At 43.6% G+C, this 17,791-nt stretch overlaps 1 protein-coding gene across 2 annotated transcripts in view; it reads right to left on the reverse strand.

The window, feature by feature from the left end:
- Nucleotides 1-645: 645 nt before the first annotated feature.
- Nucleotides 646-17,791, reverse strand: part of HIC2 (HIC ZBTB transcriptional repressor 2) — a 74,583-nt gene continuing 57,437 nt past the window's right edge. Inside the window, exons 3-4 of one of the 2 annotated variants that reach the window (XM_051634471.1) lie at nucleotides 9,763-9,906; nucleotides 646-3,365 (exon numbers count right to left, since the gene is read on the reverse strand). In XM_051634471.1, coding sequence (XP_051490431.1) covers nucleotides 1,617-3,329 — 1,713 coding nt within the window. In that variant the 5' untranslated portion in view covers nucleotides 3,330-3,365; nucleotides 9,763-9,906 and the 3' untranslated portion in view covers nucleotides 646-1,616. Of the gene's footprint in view, nucleotides 3,366-8,213; nucleotides 8,229-9,762; nucleotides 9,907-17,791 lie in introns of those variants that run through there. The other variant, XM_051634472.1, reaches the window with a different exon arrangement.

Here is a 17,791-nt window from a genome sequence, read left to right on the forward strand (position 1 = left end):
CCCACCTTATTGCACTCTGGATTCTAGTAAATTATAGGCTGCTATGCCCTCACCCTCTGTCCTGCCAGGTGTTTACAGACTGACCCAGATGTGCTGGGGGAGTGGAAGATGAGGGGGACATTTTCCCCTCCCCATAGTATCCAGATTCAATAAACAAAGCTGGAAAGGGCCCAAAAAGCTCAGAGAAGTTTTCTTCTTTTATCTAAAAGTGACTACAAACAGCCAAGAGACTGTGAATGAGCCAGTCCAAGCAGCCAGCCCAGCCTCTGGCTCAAACATATTTTTTGCTTTGTCTTTGGCCAAGTTTTGCTTTACCATTTCTCTAGCTGACTTTTGATGGAAGGACGGGGTGGTAAAAATCCCTTAACTTTTAATTTAGCTTCTACTTTTATACATTTAATTACTTACAATAAGAGAAAAAAAAAAGCCTAATCTTTCACTAACCATCTTATTGTTCTCATGAATTCAAGAGGTAGCAAAGGTAACAAGTCTGTCCACACAGACTCGCTCTTTAGTGAGGGAGGAAAGCTAAAAACATACACACACACACAAAAAATAAAATAAAAAAATAATAAAAAAGTACCTAAGGAACTTGTAGCAAGTCCAGCCTACATCAAACCCCCTCCCCACCCACCCACCCTAGAATTAACCTCAGACCTTCCAGTTCAAACATTCACATAAACGTTACAATGGTTTTTCCTTTAATAAAACAAGTACCTCTAAGCAAAGAATATTAATACGAAACTACTAGAAAAGTAAAGACGACCCCCTGCTCACTGAAAGAAATTCCCAGGGCATCCAGTCCCTGTTCAGTCATGGGTAAGGCAGGAGAGGTTGGTGTTTTGTGGGAAAAGGTGGCATGTGGTTCCATGTGCCAAGGATAAAGATCAAAACCTAAAGAGGCAGGGATGGTAAGGGAGGCATCGCCGTTTCTTTAAGTGAAGTTCTTGGGCTAGTGCACTCTCCCCATCATCGCCAGCCCAGAGGAATGGTGATGGATTCCACCACAACTATGGCTTTCCCACAGTATCTGAAGGGGCTGACAACCCTGTGAGATGGTCCACGGCCAGAGCTTCTGCGCTTGTGAATGCAATGCTATGTTATTTCACAGCTACTTAGGCCACTGAAAAGGTGTACTGGATTCTCTTTTTAATGGCAAGAAATGCCCCTACTGAGTTTGGTTTAAAGAGAGGTGGTGAGTAGGGTGACAGTAACATAAAGAGAGAAGTAGCGGGGGGGAGCCAGCAGAGGCTGAAAGCTCCCTATGATCCCCCTACGTGTTCCAGATAATCGATACGGCAATCAAGTAAATGTGCGCAAAAAGAAGTGTCATTTCTTGCCAGATCACCAGGATTTGGAGGGAGAGTTGGGCTAAATGCATCAGCTTGGCTGTGGACCTTTCTTTTTTTAAAAAAAAAAAAGGGAAAAAAGGAACTTTTTTTTTTTTAATGTTAAAGCTACATTTGTTTAGGCCTCCCATGACTGAACAGAGTATGGGGAGTTGCCCCCTTTTTTGTCTGTTTTTTTTTTCTTTTTTCTTTTTTTTTTTAAGCAGCAAGTCTACAGAAAGGTAAATCACTGCGGATGGGCTCGAAGCTCATTCTGGAGTCTTTGGCTTATGTGGGAGAGGTATGCATTCGCAGGTGGCTGATCAGGTTGCGCTGCTGGGTGAATTTCCCACCACACAGTTGACATTCGTAAGGTTTTTCTCCTGAGTGGACACGCATATGCTCTGTCAGTCGGTACTGCCGGGTAAAGCGCATCCCGCATTCCTCGCAAGCAAAGGGCTTGAGCCCCAAGTGGCTGCGCATGTGCCGTGTCATGGTGCCCCGCTGTGTGAACATCTTGCCGCAGATGTTGCAAGGGAAGGGCCGCGTAAGCCAGTGAGTCTTCTCGTGCTGCCGCAGCGTGGCTGGATCCTTGTAGCTCTTCTCACACACTGAACACTTGAAGGGTCTGGATTCCGCGGCGTATGACTGGTTGGGGTTTGACAAATCCTCAGCTTCATCTTTGCCGCCGTATGTGCCTTCCTCCTTGATGTAAAGGTCTTCCTCGGTGTGCGTCTCCACATGGGCATTGAGCTGCTCAGAGCTGGGGAAGCCTTTGCCACAGGGGATACAGACATACAGGTTGTCACCGTAGGCCACTGGCTCAAACCCCTCCTGCCGGTAGACATAGTTGGCACTAGTATGCCCGCCGCTCTCGCTCTCACTCTGGCCACTGTCGTCACTGTTCTCCTTACCATTTTCCACCTCTTCCTTACACGGGTAGGGTAGGTCTGCACCATAGGCCCCAGCCAGACTCCGCTCCACGGACTTGGACAAGGACCCCAGCAGGATACCATTGGGCAGCCCTTCGCCCTCGTCCCTGTCTTTGCCCCCCTCCTTTCGGTCAAAGGCATTATCTTTCTTGATCCACTCCTTCTTGCGGGACGAATGCCGGAGGCCCTTGCGCTGGCTGCCTTCCGTCAGCGAGTGGTGGCACTCTTCGCTCAGATCCATCTCCATGGGGTCACTGCTGTCTGCCATGCTGTGAGGGGCTCCGACTCCAGACTCGTCGAACGATGAGGCACTGTTGGCTGCGGGGGCTGAGGCAGATTGGGGAGAGCCATGCTGGCTTTCGCTGTGCTGCGTGTCATCATGGGAGGCTGCAGCAGGGAGTGACGGGCTTTTTTTGGACAGATCGAGGCCTAGCTCCTGGTCGCCAGTGCTCCCATTCGCACTGCTGCCCCCGGCGCCATTCTTACTGGCTCCCCTGCTTAAGGAGTGACAGTTCTCTTGGTTGGAGCTGCTGATGAAGACCTCATCATCGGAGAGCTTTCCCTTTGACAGCTCCTTTGAGTGTGAGCCCTTCAACCCCTCATTTGACCCTGAATAGCGAGCTTGGATGACCGAAGCAGTGGAAAGTCTTTGACTCCTGGCAGATCTCCCGACACCAAGGCCACCGGCCTTGCCAGCAAAGGACTTGCCGTTCCGCTTCAGCTTCTTTCTGCAGAGAGCTGCCAGGTCAGGCAGTTGGAGGTAGCTTGCTGCGGTGAGGAGAGCATTAAAGTTCTGTTCACCAGGCTGGTCAGTCGTTAAGAGCTTACCAGTATAAATAAAGTCCAAGATCTGCCGGAACACAGTGGGGTTCACCATGTCCGTGTCTAAGTTAATCAGGTTGTCATGCAGGACAAGGGATTTGAAATACATGCTGCTGGCTGCCAGGATGTTTTTATGGGCACGGAACAGGGCATTTTCTACCACAATGATCACATCACAGAGGAAACCTTTGGCTCGTTGCTGGTTCAGCTGCAGTAGCAGTTGTTTGGCATGATTTGGCAGTTCCATCTCCACCTTCTCTTCCTTTCACCTTCACCTTACTACCTGCAAAACAGGAGGATGAGAGGTGTGAAACTGCTGTTTCCATTTGAACAAGTCTACGTTTAATAGACTGGCTTGACACAGTCCAGTCTATGTTAGGCTTGACACCGACTGAGGAGCTCCAAGTATGTTCAGCCCTGCAAGCTGTGATCCTGCTTGGAATACAGAGGGAAGTACTCTTCACACTAAGATTTGATTCAAGCCTTTCAAAAATCAGATTTGTAAATGTCTTTTTATAAAAGTAATCAAGGTTGGCTGGAATTACTATTCAAAAGATGCCAGCAGGAAATCAATAGTTAGGTACAGGGGAAAGCTGTTTCCCTCTCCCAACACAAATCTGAAGGAAGATGAGGAGCAAGAAAAAAAGGAAGAAAAAAGAAGCATCTACTTCATGGCCATTTGCATATCTGAGCATGTAAGATAATTAGCATAAGCTGCAGCTTCCCTGCTCTAACATGTAGTTTTTTTCTTGTCTCTTACATGTTGAAATCTTACAACACCCAGCTGTTTTGGGGTTGAGAAAATGTCACATAGCAACTAAATCCATTGAAGATTGAATTAATCACACTGAGGTGTGAATGGGAAATCTCCTTAAAGAGTATGAAAGGCTGCTTTAAAAACCACCCCCCTAGCAATATCCACATCCCAGTCCATTGACATGAAGGGCTAGAATCAATCCTGAACTGAATGAAATTCATGATACTGGGCTAACTAAATGGCACCAAATGTTTTTGACAATCTGTTTTCTTAAGTTAATTCTGTCTTATTGTTAGTTTTGAAGGACTTTGGGTTAAACTGATAGTCAAGTAACCTATCTCAAGTCTCAGTCTGTCTACCCTGAAGTACTGGGAAGAGAGGAAAATTGTGGCTACCTCTGTGTAGTTAATGTATTTCACAAATAGTATTCACTGCATATTTTAGTTTAGATATTTATATTGGCTTTCCCAGTAATATGGACTGTATGAAATATCTAGTTTGAGGCATATCAGAACTAATTGCAATTACACGTTTGGTAGGTTCTACAATACATAAAAACTAGAATTTGAATCTGGGGCTGCATTCTGGAATCCAAGATCAATTTTTAATCTTTTTTTCTTGAGTTTTTTGTATGAAAATACCAAATACTACTTGTAATGGGCATTTATCTGTTGAAGTTGATTTAAAATAGTTTCTGAGGTTCAAATGTAGGAAATAAATACCAAACATAAACCAGCCACCTTAAGCCTCCCACTTCCTTCATTCCTTTCCCAGGTCATCATACTCTAGAAAGAGATTTCTCTTATTGAAGGAGGAGCAGACCTTAATGGATCAAAACTGAAAGAGGGGACGATTTAGGTTAGACATTAGGAGGAAATTCTTTAGTGTGAGGGTGGTGAGACACTGGGACAAGTTGCCCAGGGAAGCTGTAGAAGCCACAGCCCTAGAAGTGTTCAAGACCAGGTTGGATGGGGCTCTGAGCAACCTGATCTAGTGGGAGGTGTCCCTACCCATGCAGGGGGATTGGAACTAGATCATCTTTAAGGTCCCTTCCAACTCAAACAGTTACATAATTCTATGTTTCTATGAAATGAAGAGCTTAAATTTTCTCTTTAAATCATCATCAGTGAATGTTTTTATTGCTTGTGAGTCCTATTACCACATTCTGTCCCATCAGATTATAAATGAAGAAGCATCAGACTGCATTATCTTCCCTGTGTCAAGTATGTGTACACAAGAAAAAGAAATAAGGAGTGATACTGTCAATGTTAAAGCAACCTCCGTCAAACCTGATTCTCACTATCTGGTATTAAATAGAAAGATTTAATTTGGCAGAAAGGTGGTACATTTACATCATCCATTTCTGAACAACAAAAAGATTCTGCTTTATGAAAAAAGCTACCAAAAAGTAAACTAATCCATCCTCCTTTAATGTTGCTGCCTGACTAGCCTGGTACCTATACTTTTACTAACAGACCTGCCAAGCAGGTGCCTCCCTTCTTCCACAGAACCCATTTCTTCACTTTGTTAGCTAGTCAGCCTGGTAGTTGGTTACACATCTGGTAGGATGTTGTGCCCCCTTCAGTGTACCAGCACCTAATTTAGCATCCACACTAGATGTCAGTGGCTCAGAATCTTGACCCACAGCTAAAATGGCTGCTCTGCTTTTCTGTTCTATATTGTTTCAGCTATGGACAGGAACCCAAGAAGATGGTGGATTCACCACTGTGCCTTTATGCACATTAGTGTTGTTCCCAGATGTGGCTGGCTTTAGAAGGGGTGGCAGCCAGAAGGAGGAAATACAGGCTTGCCATGGTGCTAGCCAGTTATTTCTTCTCTATCTATAGTGTTTCTGTCATAGAAACTCGCCCTGCATCATCACAAAAACAGGCATTACCACCAGTGAACAGTGTTGAGCACTTTAAAAACAAGTTTTGCTGTAATTAGTTAGAGTTGCAGCACCTAGGCAATGTGTCTGGATCTAGTGGCTTGCTTACAGAATTGCTGATTAGGGAGAAGAAGCAGCAGCACAGAGCCACCAAATACCCACTTTTATCTAGCCAGGCCAGTAGAAGCACTTAGGTCTGGGTCACTAAGATACATTGATAGGGAAGGACAAAAACATGGGCTTGCAACATAAGACAACATCTGTATATATAAATGTATCCTGCTCAAGAATAGCAAGAGACAGTTTACCACTACACTATTTTCACTACAAACATCATGGTGTTTTTCCATGCATATAACACAAAATCCCTGGATATGGTTTTAGGTGTTCCATAAAGTACAAAATCGGGAAAGGGAAGGAAACAGCACAGCCAATATTTTTTTGCCTAAACAGACTAATAAAAAATATGTATGCTACTGAAGTAAAAGTGAGCTTATTTCCCATTCATGTGGCACTTGAAGCAGAGGTCTAGAAATCTCTGTATACGTTTGTCTAAGCCTTTGCAAAGAGTCAAGGCTTGCTGCATTTACTTACAGGAAATATTTTTAGATTTTTACTTTCTTTCTGCCTTAAATTATATTGAAACCAGGTAATGTGCCTGCAGGGAAAGCTCTGGAAATGGGCAGAATTATAGTTCTGCTTTTTACTGAACTCCATGAGGAAGATCATGTTATTATTAAACATCAGTATGTTCTGCAGCATAAAAATTAGCATAGTACAAGTTGGTTAAATTACCTCTATTTATCTTACATGTCAAATTTTACAGAAGTATTCATGTTCAGTAGGACATAACTATGAGGTAGGTTATTACCTTTAGTGAATTTTAAAAGCAGTGGTCAGGTTTAAGCACTGTAACACTGCCTATCAAATTGAAATTTGTTAGCTGAAGTCTAACATGGATTTAGCAACCCCAACAAAATGAATGTAATGGAACAAGGCAGCAAAACCTTTAGCCAAGTTTAGAGCCCCATGTTTAAAAGTTTGCCAGAATTGCCCAGCAAGGTCTTTTACCAGGACAGCAACATGGGTCAGAGAACACACCTTCGACTGACGTACCTTTGTTGACAAAAGCTTTAAAGCATCAACCTGGCTTGTGTATCTTGTGCAGTGCTGAACCAAAATAAATTCATTCCAGATATTTTCCAGAGCTGACCAGTTACAAATCCTTCTTTAGCAATGATGTATTTCAAAGGTGGGGGAAAAAGGGTGTGTTGGGAAACGTGTTAGTGGAAAAGAAGCAAGCATTGTTCCTTAATCTATGGCATTCCTAAAAATCTCACTTCTACCTGAAAGCATGGGACCAGAGACAACTACTAGGTTAAGTCCAGTATGAAAGTTACCAGGTCTTCCAAAACAAATGGCAGGTGCAGCCTTACAAAGGCCTTGCTATCCATTAGTTTGCAGAGACTGGCTCTTAACAAACCCTGAACATTTGGGTAACATCACCACCACCAATAAACAAAAGCTCCAAAAAGCCCTGAAAAAACACAGTGGTTTATATTTCTTCTATCTTAGTATCATTTTTAAGAACCCTTCCTTTTCTGTTTTCTGCAGAAAGATAGAAAAAACATCATCCCAGTTTAAAGGAGCCCTGGCTCAGAAAAGGTTCAAATACATTTCTAGTAAAAAAATACAAATCCCAGACCTCAAGAATATGTACAGGTCTCATTGGGGCCACAGTTTTCTAAAATTGAATTGGGTGTGCAAAATTTCACTCCTTTGCATTTAAAACAGGATTACAGAAGGCTTTGGTTAAGTAGCATTAGAGATGGCCTTTTTTCAGATTCAGGTTGCTTTCTAGCCATTTAAGAAACAGTTTTCAGAGCAGCAAACCTGCTCAAATATTCTTGTGCAAATAGGGAATGAACCAAGACTAAGACTCTCCACTACCTCCACCATATCCATGACACTGAGACACAGCACATGCAAAGACATGAAAATACAGGGCACGAATCACAGAATACAGGAATGCTGCAAGCAGATGCCACACATCAAACAAAGCTTCGCAAGCTGAGAGCTGAGAGCATCCTCACAAGCAATACTGCCCAAGGAGCTGGGTAACTGCAAGCCACTGTGCCCAGCCTGGGGCACACTCTGGTCCTGTGGGCATGAAGATTGTGCAGAACACACAGACTGCTCCAGGAGCTGTGCTGCTCTCACTACAAATTCTCAATTTCCACAAAGACTCTGGACATCACAGAGAATTAGATTGCCAAAGTACAGGAAAAGAGGAATCCCTTCACCCCTTTAAATAGCATAAAATCTAGATATTCACTACAGATTTGATTCTCTTTAGTATCACTAAATCTCTTCCTAAAAGTAATTGCTGAATGAATGCTAAATGTGTTCTCTTAGCAACCTCTGGCAGGAGATGCTATTTGATTTCATCTCTGAGTTATAGATTGCAGCATATGAATATTGTTTACCTTTTAAGAAGCAACACCAGTGAAGCAAAGAATCAATCAAAAACAGATCTAAGGAATCACTCATTTCACGTAGAGGATTTGTGGCTGGATGAGAAGGCTACACACCGAGCACCTGAACAGTGAACTAACAGTACTGCAGATAAAAACCAACAAACAGATTAGATGTGATGTATCAAATTAGATGCCGTTAAAGCATTAGCCTACTGTGCATGTTATAATATATCTAGGAAAAGATAGTGGCCTGCTTGTCTATTTCTCCACCTTCCAAAGCAGCAGTGCTGCACTGAGCAGACATTGCAGCAGTGAGCCTGGGGAAGAACAAGACAAAATTCAATCAATTGTTTCCTACATTGCTCTTTCCCACCAATTTACTTCTCACATTAAAAATGCTGCATTCAGCTGCTACTGGATCTGGGTGAAACTGAAACAGCTTCTGCGCCCTTCAGTTTCAATGAACTAACTTTTTTAAAGCACCTGAAGAGTCCACTGGGAAGAGAGCTTTCCTGTTGCAGACTGGCTCATCTGACCTTCCTTTCCCACATCCCAACAGAACCTATTTACAGGACTCTCCCGAGGTGAGGTGGGCTTCTGTGGCCACTAACCTTCCCCCCAGGAGCTGCAGTTGGCAGGCCATTAGCCCATGCTTTGTGAAGGTATTCAAATTCCAGAGCAGCAGAAGCATAGGGTGGAATGCAGGAACTGTGTTAGCCCAAATAGTTCCTTATCCCCGCCCCTGGCAGCCCTACTCAGAAACAGAGGCAAGAACATGCATTTTCGTCATTGGCAGTAGAGCAGCAAAATCTCTATGAGGTTGGCTCAAGCAGAAAACAGGATGCAGCACCACTTTTTTTCTCACAGGAACATCACTCACTTCTAAATAGGTAAGACCAACATGTCAGGTTACTCGGAGAGAGGTGCAAAGCTTGGGAAGGGAAATAAAGCAACATGCAGGACAGAGCAGGATGTGCAGCTGATCTTGCAGGTGTGGATATGGAAAGGAGAAGGATAATGGAGGATCATTTCACAGAGGATACTACATCAGCAAACTTAAAGTGCCCTTTGTTTAGTTTGTTGCACTGCAATTACTGCCAGGCAGAACTGCCCTCCCAGCTCCCTCAAGCAGCTCTTGCAAGACTCCCCAGAAACAGCATAGCTTTGCTTAAGGACACAAGCACCTGCTTGGTACCCCTGTGCAACAACATTTGGACATTAGGTACATGGGCAATACATGCTCAACTGCTACCAGCTCCTGATCCAAAAAGGAGAGAAGAAAAAAGAGACAGATTTTCCCAGTGCCTTCTCTTTCCTGTTCTAGGGGAACAAGAGCCTGACATGTCTGGGCCCTTCTCTACTGCATGGCAGACTGGCCAGGGATGGGGAATCTCCACGGGTGAGAAGGGTAGGGGCCCTGTATGCTTGAAAGCACTAACATAAGGAGAGCAAAGTGATTTCCAGTCAGTGCAAGGCTGCAGCAAAGCAGAAACACCTTCCTGTACAAGCTGAGACTACGAGCAGTAGAATGCAGAGTAACCACTTGGTTGCTGCTTACCATGCCAGGTACATTGGGCTAAAGGCACCTCCATCCAGTGCTGCCCGACGTGCCAGGTACATCCCATGATGTTCCATTGAAATCACAACAGGCCATCAATAGAACGTGGCTGCACAGATGCAGAATGGAGAACCAGCAGGGACGCTGTTAAATGCAATTAAAAAACTGCAATCAAAATTGAAACGTACATTTTAAAATGGCCACCTGCCTTAAATATGTAACTACTAAAACAACCTTCCCTCCACCCATCTCCCCAGAACTGCTGAACTGTGACAGCAATAGAGCAGAAGGCCACTGCAAGCTTCTTGATGACTCTCTCTGGCCGCCGCCATTCAGGACTCCCAACGGCACTGACCTCCAGAGAGACCCGTCCATTATATATCCAAGAACAGCAGATCCCAGGATGTCTGCACCTGCTTCCTCCTGCCCAGAAATTCAGGCAACTAAATATCACCATATAGAAATGCCTCTATAATGAGAAAAACCTGGTGCCAGAGCTTCACAGCCTTGCCTCCCACACAACACAGGCAATGGAAGAAACACTTCAATGCTGATCCTCTGTATTGTTCCCATTTCCCTGTCCCCCTTCCCAAGCCTCTGAAATCCTGCCCTTCTAGAGATGTCACAGAATCGAGCCAGGCTGGGTCCTTTGGTTTTTGTTTCCTCTGTGGTGCAAGATGGGAAAAGAAAATACTGCTTAATACCCTCTTCTATTCATAATGATGCTTCACTGATAATTTAATCTGTTCTTGGAGACTGGAGAGGATGTTGATCCATGGTGAACTGCAGCTTGTATGAAAGTTGCAAAACTGAAAATCTACAGTTCCCCCCTTCCATTCCCAACAGAAAAAGCAACAACATCTTTCTGTGTCAGGGAAAGGCACGTCCCACAGACACACAGCTTGTCAAGCCCAGGGTATGCTCTGCAGTGCATGTCCTCCTTTCCCCCGAGTTCCTGTGATCAGCTCCAGCAGTGTTGTCAGGGAGGAGAGTCTCAGGCTAGATGCTAAGCACGGGTCCCTCTCTACAAGTGGTGATGCTGTCCCAGTGGAAAACAAACAACAACAAAACCGACCAAGCAAAAAACCCCAAAGAAATAACCCAAACAGAAATAGGCCTGCAGCTTCCGAGAGGTTTAAAATAGGTTTTTAGACCCTCATGATGAAGTTAAACTTCTGCATAGCTCTTGTCACATTGATGGCTGCATGTCTTCAGCTGTGTTAGAGAGAGATATCTTGCATTTAAAAAGAATATTGATTATAATTTGCAACCTTAAAAGATAAAAAGGACAAATGAAAAAAACACCTTACAATAATTAATGTAGTTGGATGATGAAGTAAAGGAGCACACTGGCCTGGCAAATAGAAAGTGTCTTTGTTGAAAAGACACTGAATATAAGGAGACAGTTCTTCATTCTTCCTGAACTTCTGATGGGCTCAGGCCCAGGATGGTGTTCCGATCATTCCCACCTGCCTTCTCATCCCCACAATCTGTAATTAAATCCCTTTCGCACTGAACGAACAGGTCTTTTGTATTCAGATCAGCCTGTTTTGACTGCTAAAGACTGAAGATTTTTAAATCTTGTCAATACAATGAAGAAGTGAAATGTAAGCAAGTGTTTGCCTACTGACCTATGTGAGCCAAAAGCATTTGCTGAACTAGCCTGAACTGACCACTGCGGGCACGGGCAGGCCAACTCACATTTAAATAGCAAGCAACTTTAAGTATAATGGGCCAGAGCCTCAGGGATTTGGAGTTCCCCCCTCTTCAAGAGATCACACATTTGAGACTGCATATAAGCAACCTACTACTGGTTGCATCTGCCAGCATCAGAACTCCACAAAACACTCAGCAGTACCAGCAGTGCTCAATTTAAGAAAGGCTGAATGCTGCATAAAGGTATTTCTTGGACAGGTTTTGAGCCAGCAGCTCACATGCAGATTTACACCGGATTACAGCAATTTGCTTCTTGCTACAATGAAGTGAGGAGCTCTTCCCCATAGTTGTATTCCTTCTCTAGGGCAGAGATTAGCAGAGACCTGCTTAAACCAAAGATGTTTCCTACTGTTAGAACATCACACTGCAGTCAGAAAGGAAGCTTCCTGCCAATTCCTGAACAGAGCCCTTGGATATTATATATTTATTTTCACTGCTGACATAAGCAGCCTAAGACTACCCAAACCCTTTAGTGGGAGGAGAAGAATAGAGGCATGGGCATTGTAGATCTTGTCAGGCAGAGCCAGGCACTAAAAATTCCTGCATATCTGCAGAGCACAGTTGATCTCAGGAACACAGCATTGCCACAACACAAATAAAGCCTCAGAAGCTTCTGAGCAGCCACAGATGTTGGGCTTCTCTGCAGCCTTGCAACAACTGAGTAAACTTAGCTCCAACTGTACCTGTACTTCAAGTGGCAAAGGCAGCTCTGATGTCCCATGCTAATCTAACAGCTCCTTATTGCAAAGCACCCACACATTCACTAGCATAGCTCAGCTCACTCAGGAGGGATACCCTCTACCCTTCCACTAGTGAAGGTCCCTTTGGTATGCAAAATTCCTGTTTCCCAGCTACCTTTGAGCCTTGATGTATAGAACTCTCCCTTTACAATGCAAGAATTTAGGACATGACTAAAGGATTGGTGCTACCTCCCAGCTAATCCTCAAGGGCGCTCAGCAGAATCAATAACCTTGTGAATTACATGAAGTGAGAAGATGCTTCTGGTTGTAGAAGCAGTATGGCACACCAGAGTTGGCAAGGGGTGCACAGGGTGGCAGCCTCGTGCTGGGCATGGCTCTGAGGGCAGGAGCACACAGCCCCTTGGAGAAGATGGAAAGTCATGACCCTTTTACAGCTTTTCCCAGGTATCTTACAGCTCTCTCCCAGTTGCAGCACAGCTTTAGGGCTCTGAGTCACCACAGGTACAAGCTGATAGCTGGGTTGTGAAATACAGCAATACTGGAGCAAATACACAGCCCCTTCACCTGTCCCTGCAACTAGGGAGAGATCTCCAGGACAGGCATAAGGCAGGCATTAGACTGTTAAATCCACTAGTGATTGTGACTCAGACCCCTTAGTTACGGAGTGTGTTAGAGCAAACAGGACTTCAGAGTACTGGGAGAAATGGGAGATGTTTTGATAAAGATCTTCCCAATTGGCCTGCTCATTTTAATTTCTTGTGTAGACTCAGCAAACTTTTCTGCAGAGAGGAGCAGTCTGCACAGAAGTACCTGCATCCAGAGTACTGCTCACTTGGTGAACTTGTTGCAATAGTTAACACTGAGCTTCATGCTGAGGATTGCAGGAAGGACATGGATAGTAACAGCCTTGGACCAAAATGTCATCTCTCTCATCACATGCCAGATACCAGTGAGCACAGAAACAAATTCTGCTGTCTCATTTTCTTCTACATGACGAAACCTCATTCCCTTATCTCATGCACACCTGAAAATGCAGCAGCAGCAGTTCTCCTTAACACAAATAATCACTGCCTTACATACAGCACCTTTTGTACTTTATCCACTATTTTTTCCTCTTTTTTTTTTATTTTCCAAGAACTGACCACTACTCAGCCCTATACCTCCCAGAGGAATCTTTGTCTCTAAGCTCCACTCCTGTGAAGCCTTTCAAGCAAACCACTGTTTAAGAATCAGTCCTGACAGTATCAAGACTGCCTGCCAAACTTCCCTCCAAATCAGATGCTTTTCTGATCATCCTGAACCCTCCCTCATACATTTGGTTCTTTGCAACCACCAAAAAGTACTTCTGCAACTCTGCATAGCAAACGACGATGCCAGAAAGCCACGATTTGTTGTAAAAGCAGAAGGACAAAGAGACTCAAAGTTTTGCAAACTACCTGCATTGCATCCCAATCTGTCCAAACTGAAGATAACATTGAGGGGAAAGCAGGGTTTACTCATTTTCAAAATTCTTAATTACTTTGGCTGCCTCTTCTCAACCACTGCTTCTCATTTTGACTGCTTTATTCCTGCATCTTCTTCACTTGAGACTTCAGACTTCCTTTAAATTACAGGCTGCAAGGAGATCCTTCTACATATGCTTCTAAAATCCTCCTCTTCCCAGCAAGGCTCCCATCCTGGTCCCACAGCACTGCACAGCAGTGGTCCAGGGCTGCAGGTGTGCATTTGGCCAGCCTTTGGCAGTTTCTCAGCTTTGGGGATTACAGCCCCAGGCACGTTAAGAAAGGCAGCCCAGCAAGTTCATGGGGTGTTGAAATCTTTGGTACAATCCAAAGCAGAGGCTCTTCCCTCCCTTACTTCCCTACGTAATATTCTCGTCAAAGTCAAGGATTTTCTGGCAGCCCTCAAAGCACACAAATTATAGGCTCTTGTCATGAATCAGGACTTAAAACATCTCTTCATTTAAAAAAAAAGTCGAAGGAGAGGAGCAAAGCAGAGGGGAAGGTACTTTTGCACCAGATTTGGTTTTGAAAAGGGGATTGGCAGCCTATGCATGTGCTTTACTCTGTAATCTGGGAGCTCCCAGGACAGGACAGGAAAAGCATTTTATACTGAACTATACACACCCCACAGCAAAAGAACCAGCGGCTCCCCGCATCCGCTCCCATCTGCTCAGCTTCTCCTAAATCAACACTGCCAGAAGGCAAGACAACACTATAACAAATTAGCACCACTCACAATTTATTGAAGTTGTTGTTCCATTGTTTGTTTATTTAAAACATGCACATGCACACAAACCTCCCAAACTTGCTCTCTGCTGCCATCACCCCAACTCCAGATTTCTAGTCTCAGAGAGAGGGGCAAGCAAAGGCGGTGGATTAAACCCATGCAGAGCAACACTTACTGTGCTGGGACTCTGCCTGGGTTTTGCTCTTTCACTACTAGCAAAACAAAATTATGCCCAGCCTGGAAGATCAAGGTGCTGAAATGGTTACTTCAGCACTTGATGAGGAAACCGTTGTTAAGAAAAAGAAAGGGCCACGGGCTCAAAAGGACCCAGCGCTAATAAAACTCCTAGTGCTAACCCTATTTATGAACACCCACGGGATAATATGCACCCCTTATCAGCCCACAAGATTATTAGATCTTTAAAATAGGAAATACGTTTTACTTCATAAAGCACTGTACAAGTTTATAAAGCACAAAATCAGTGGTAATAAATAATTGTCAAAGTAGACCAAGGAAGTGGCTGTAAAAACTGGAAAGTACCGCCGTTCCTATTTCATTCTGAGCTCTGGGTAGTAATACTGTAGGCTGACTGATAGTTCCGACTTGGTTTACTGTTATGCACCAATCTGTTTTCATTTTAAGAGACTATTTGGGAAATGTGCTATGGTTTTATTTACACTGGAGAGATTAATGTTTATCACAAGGTGATCATGACATGGGTGATCTTAAAAAGCTGTAGTAGATTCGTATTGTTCCACTAAATACAGTCTAATTTGCCAGCACGTATCTGTGTGCCAGCAATGATTCCTTTACACAGCATTTCTATCTGCAGGCACTTACTGCATGCAGAGCACCCACCTATCTGAGCAAGTGCTCCCCATTTGAATCATGTAGCCTATAGAGACAGCTTCTCTTTCATGTCTCTTGGGTTACATGACATAAAGCTATGGGCTGCTGCAGGCATAGTTTAAAGGACAGTCAAGTCAGCACAGTCACCTCAGACCCTTACATGCTTTCATTTAGGTATGTTTTTCATTTTACAGAAATATTTCTGGTTTATGAATGCTCTAAATGTTCTCTCAGTCTTCTGGCTGTTGCATCACATGCTGACAGGTTGCTGTGTCATCCAAAGCATCTCTGCTAGTTTGGGTTGAGCATGGCTTTGGTTTCTGGACAGGTGGACACTAGATACCACAGTTACCTCCCACCGTCAAACAACAATTAATGAAATTACTAGTTTTTATACTCAGATCGAGACCTTTGCATGGAATTCTGCGGGTGCCAAACAATTACAGTTTTATTCTTCAGATACCAACCCATGGTTCATCAAATGTTTAAAAACTCAAGCTGAAGTATTTCAAAAGCCACTCACTTTGCATTTGTCACCTAACAAAACTGCTAAGCAATTTGTGCATTTATTTCCTGTCAGAAAAGAAGCCTCAAAATGCATAGCAGAATAGATCACCCTCCTTCTTTCAGCACTATTAAAACCATCTCATTGGTAATTATTCTTCTCAAGATGGGTGTGGGGGAGTGAAAAGCTGGAGCAGTTTCTATTTATAGAAGATAACCTTGGGAAAAACAGGAGGTACCAGAGAAACAGGCATGAGGGGTAAAGTTGTGACAGTACTGAAATGAGCAGGAGACACAGGTGTACCAGGTGTCTGTGCCAGAGAACTCTGAGAATACAAATGTGGCCACACCTCCTGCAAGATCTAGGCTTGGCTGGCGGGTTTCATAGGCACTCAGATGAGAATTCACAGAGACTATTCACATATTTAAAAGCTTGAGCAAGCGTTAAAAAAACCCTAATACTAAAAGGCTATTTTAAAATAAGTTTGCTGTATCGCTTCCCATAGAGCTCTGCCCTCTCAGCAAGAAAAATAGTTAAAGAAAGAACAAACTACCAAACAGAACCAAAACAGAAAAAAAGCAAAATAGCCAGAGGGGCTGAAACCTTCCTAACACAGATGAAACAACTCAGCAGTTTTAGAGCTACACAAATAGGATCAGAATCTGTCCAAAAGAGTAATACATGTACAAACAACTGCTACCAACCACAACAAACACTGATACTACACCTTAGACTAGAAGGAAAAAATAAAATTCTTATATCTTTACCACTTCCAGTAGAGCCCACTAATATAACAGCATCAAGAGACTCCCAGAGGAAGCAAAAAGTATGTTTAGTGAGGATATGTTTGGACTAAAATCTCTCTCTTGGCATTATGCATTCCCAAACACCTGTATCTAGTATCTAGCTGCATTCCGTTCCTGGCCCTTGGCTGCACATTATTCAGCCACATGCACTTCTGTCATGGAGAAGGGCTGAATAAATTGTAGCATTGTTATGCCACAGTGCAGGTGCTCCAAAACATGCACGTCCTGAGGCTTGTGGACTTGAAAAGAGATCTATCTCATCAGACATACGGATGTTCTGATGCCATCCAGCTTTCTGTGATCCATCAAGTCACTCCAATCTGTTACCTTCTCCAGCTATTTTCTTGGCAGACACCTCACTCAAAGAATATGTTTTATAAGAGCAGGAAACCCACCCCAAAATCCAAAACCAAACAACAGTCAACTAAGTGGCATAGGTGGCATCCTTCTTATCAGAGAGTATCCTCCATCATGGATGCTAACACAGCTTTCACACACCTTCTTTCTCTGCTACCTCAGTGTAAGAAACCTGACAATAATCCCAGCTCTCTAGACCCTTCCAGGACCAGTTTTTGCACACACAGACCCATTCCAGACAAAGTCTTATAACAGGCTACGTAATGTAAAAACCCTTTTAATCTTGTGCAGGCAAGAAATAGCAGGGACCTGCCTGCAGAAAAAAAAAAATAATAAAAAAATCTAGTAATTCATCAAGTTGACTTAAATACAGCCAGCTGCACGTGAGAATGCTGGCCCAGGCAGAGACAGTCCCAGTAGTATGCATTTGCTTACAAATAAGTCAAGGTGCTTTGGCACAGTTACTGCATCCTTTGAAAAAGTTGGTTTTGACATGTTGGGAGAGGACTTGGATTTTCCAGCTGCTCTCTAAGCAGGAGGCAGTTCAGTGAACACACCCAAGACCTGCAGCAGACACCACTCTAAAATTTGTCTTCATTATGTTCTAATTTTCATACAAGTTTCTATTACTTGCAATAGCCAGAAAAAAAGTGCTGATTTAATTTTTCATGTTTCTAAAAATGAGAGGAAAGGTCAGGAAAGCACAGTTATGCAGAATTTGTTCTTTCTCTAGCTGCAGCCATCGAGTGTGCTGGGCTGGGTTTTCTTGCTCACATTTTTCCCTGTTATTTTTGAACCAACAAATCAAATACGGGTGTCAGGTTCACTGGATTTCAAAACAAAAGGTGTATTGGAAGGGGGATTAT

This window comes from Apus apus, chromosome 16, assembly GCF_020740795.1.
Source record: "Apus apus isolate bApuApu2 chromosome 16, bApuApu2.pri.cur, whole genome shotgun sequence".
NCBI lineage: Eukaryota > Metazoa > Chordata > Aves > Apodiformes > Apodidae > Apus > Apus apus.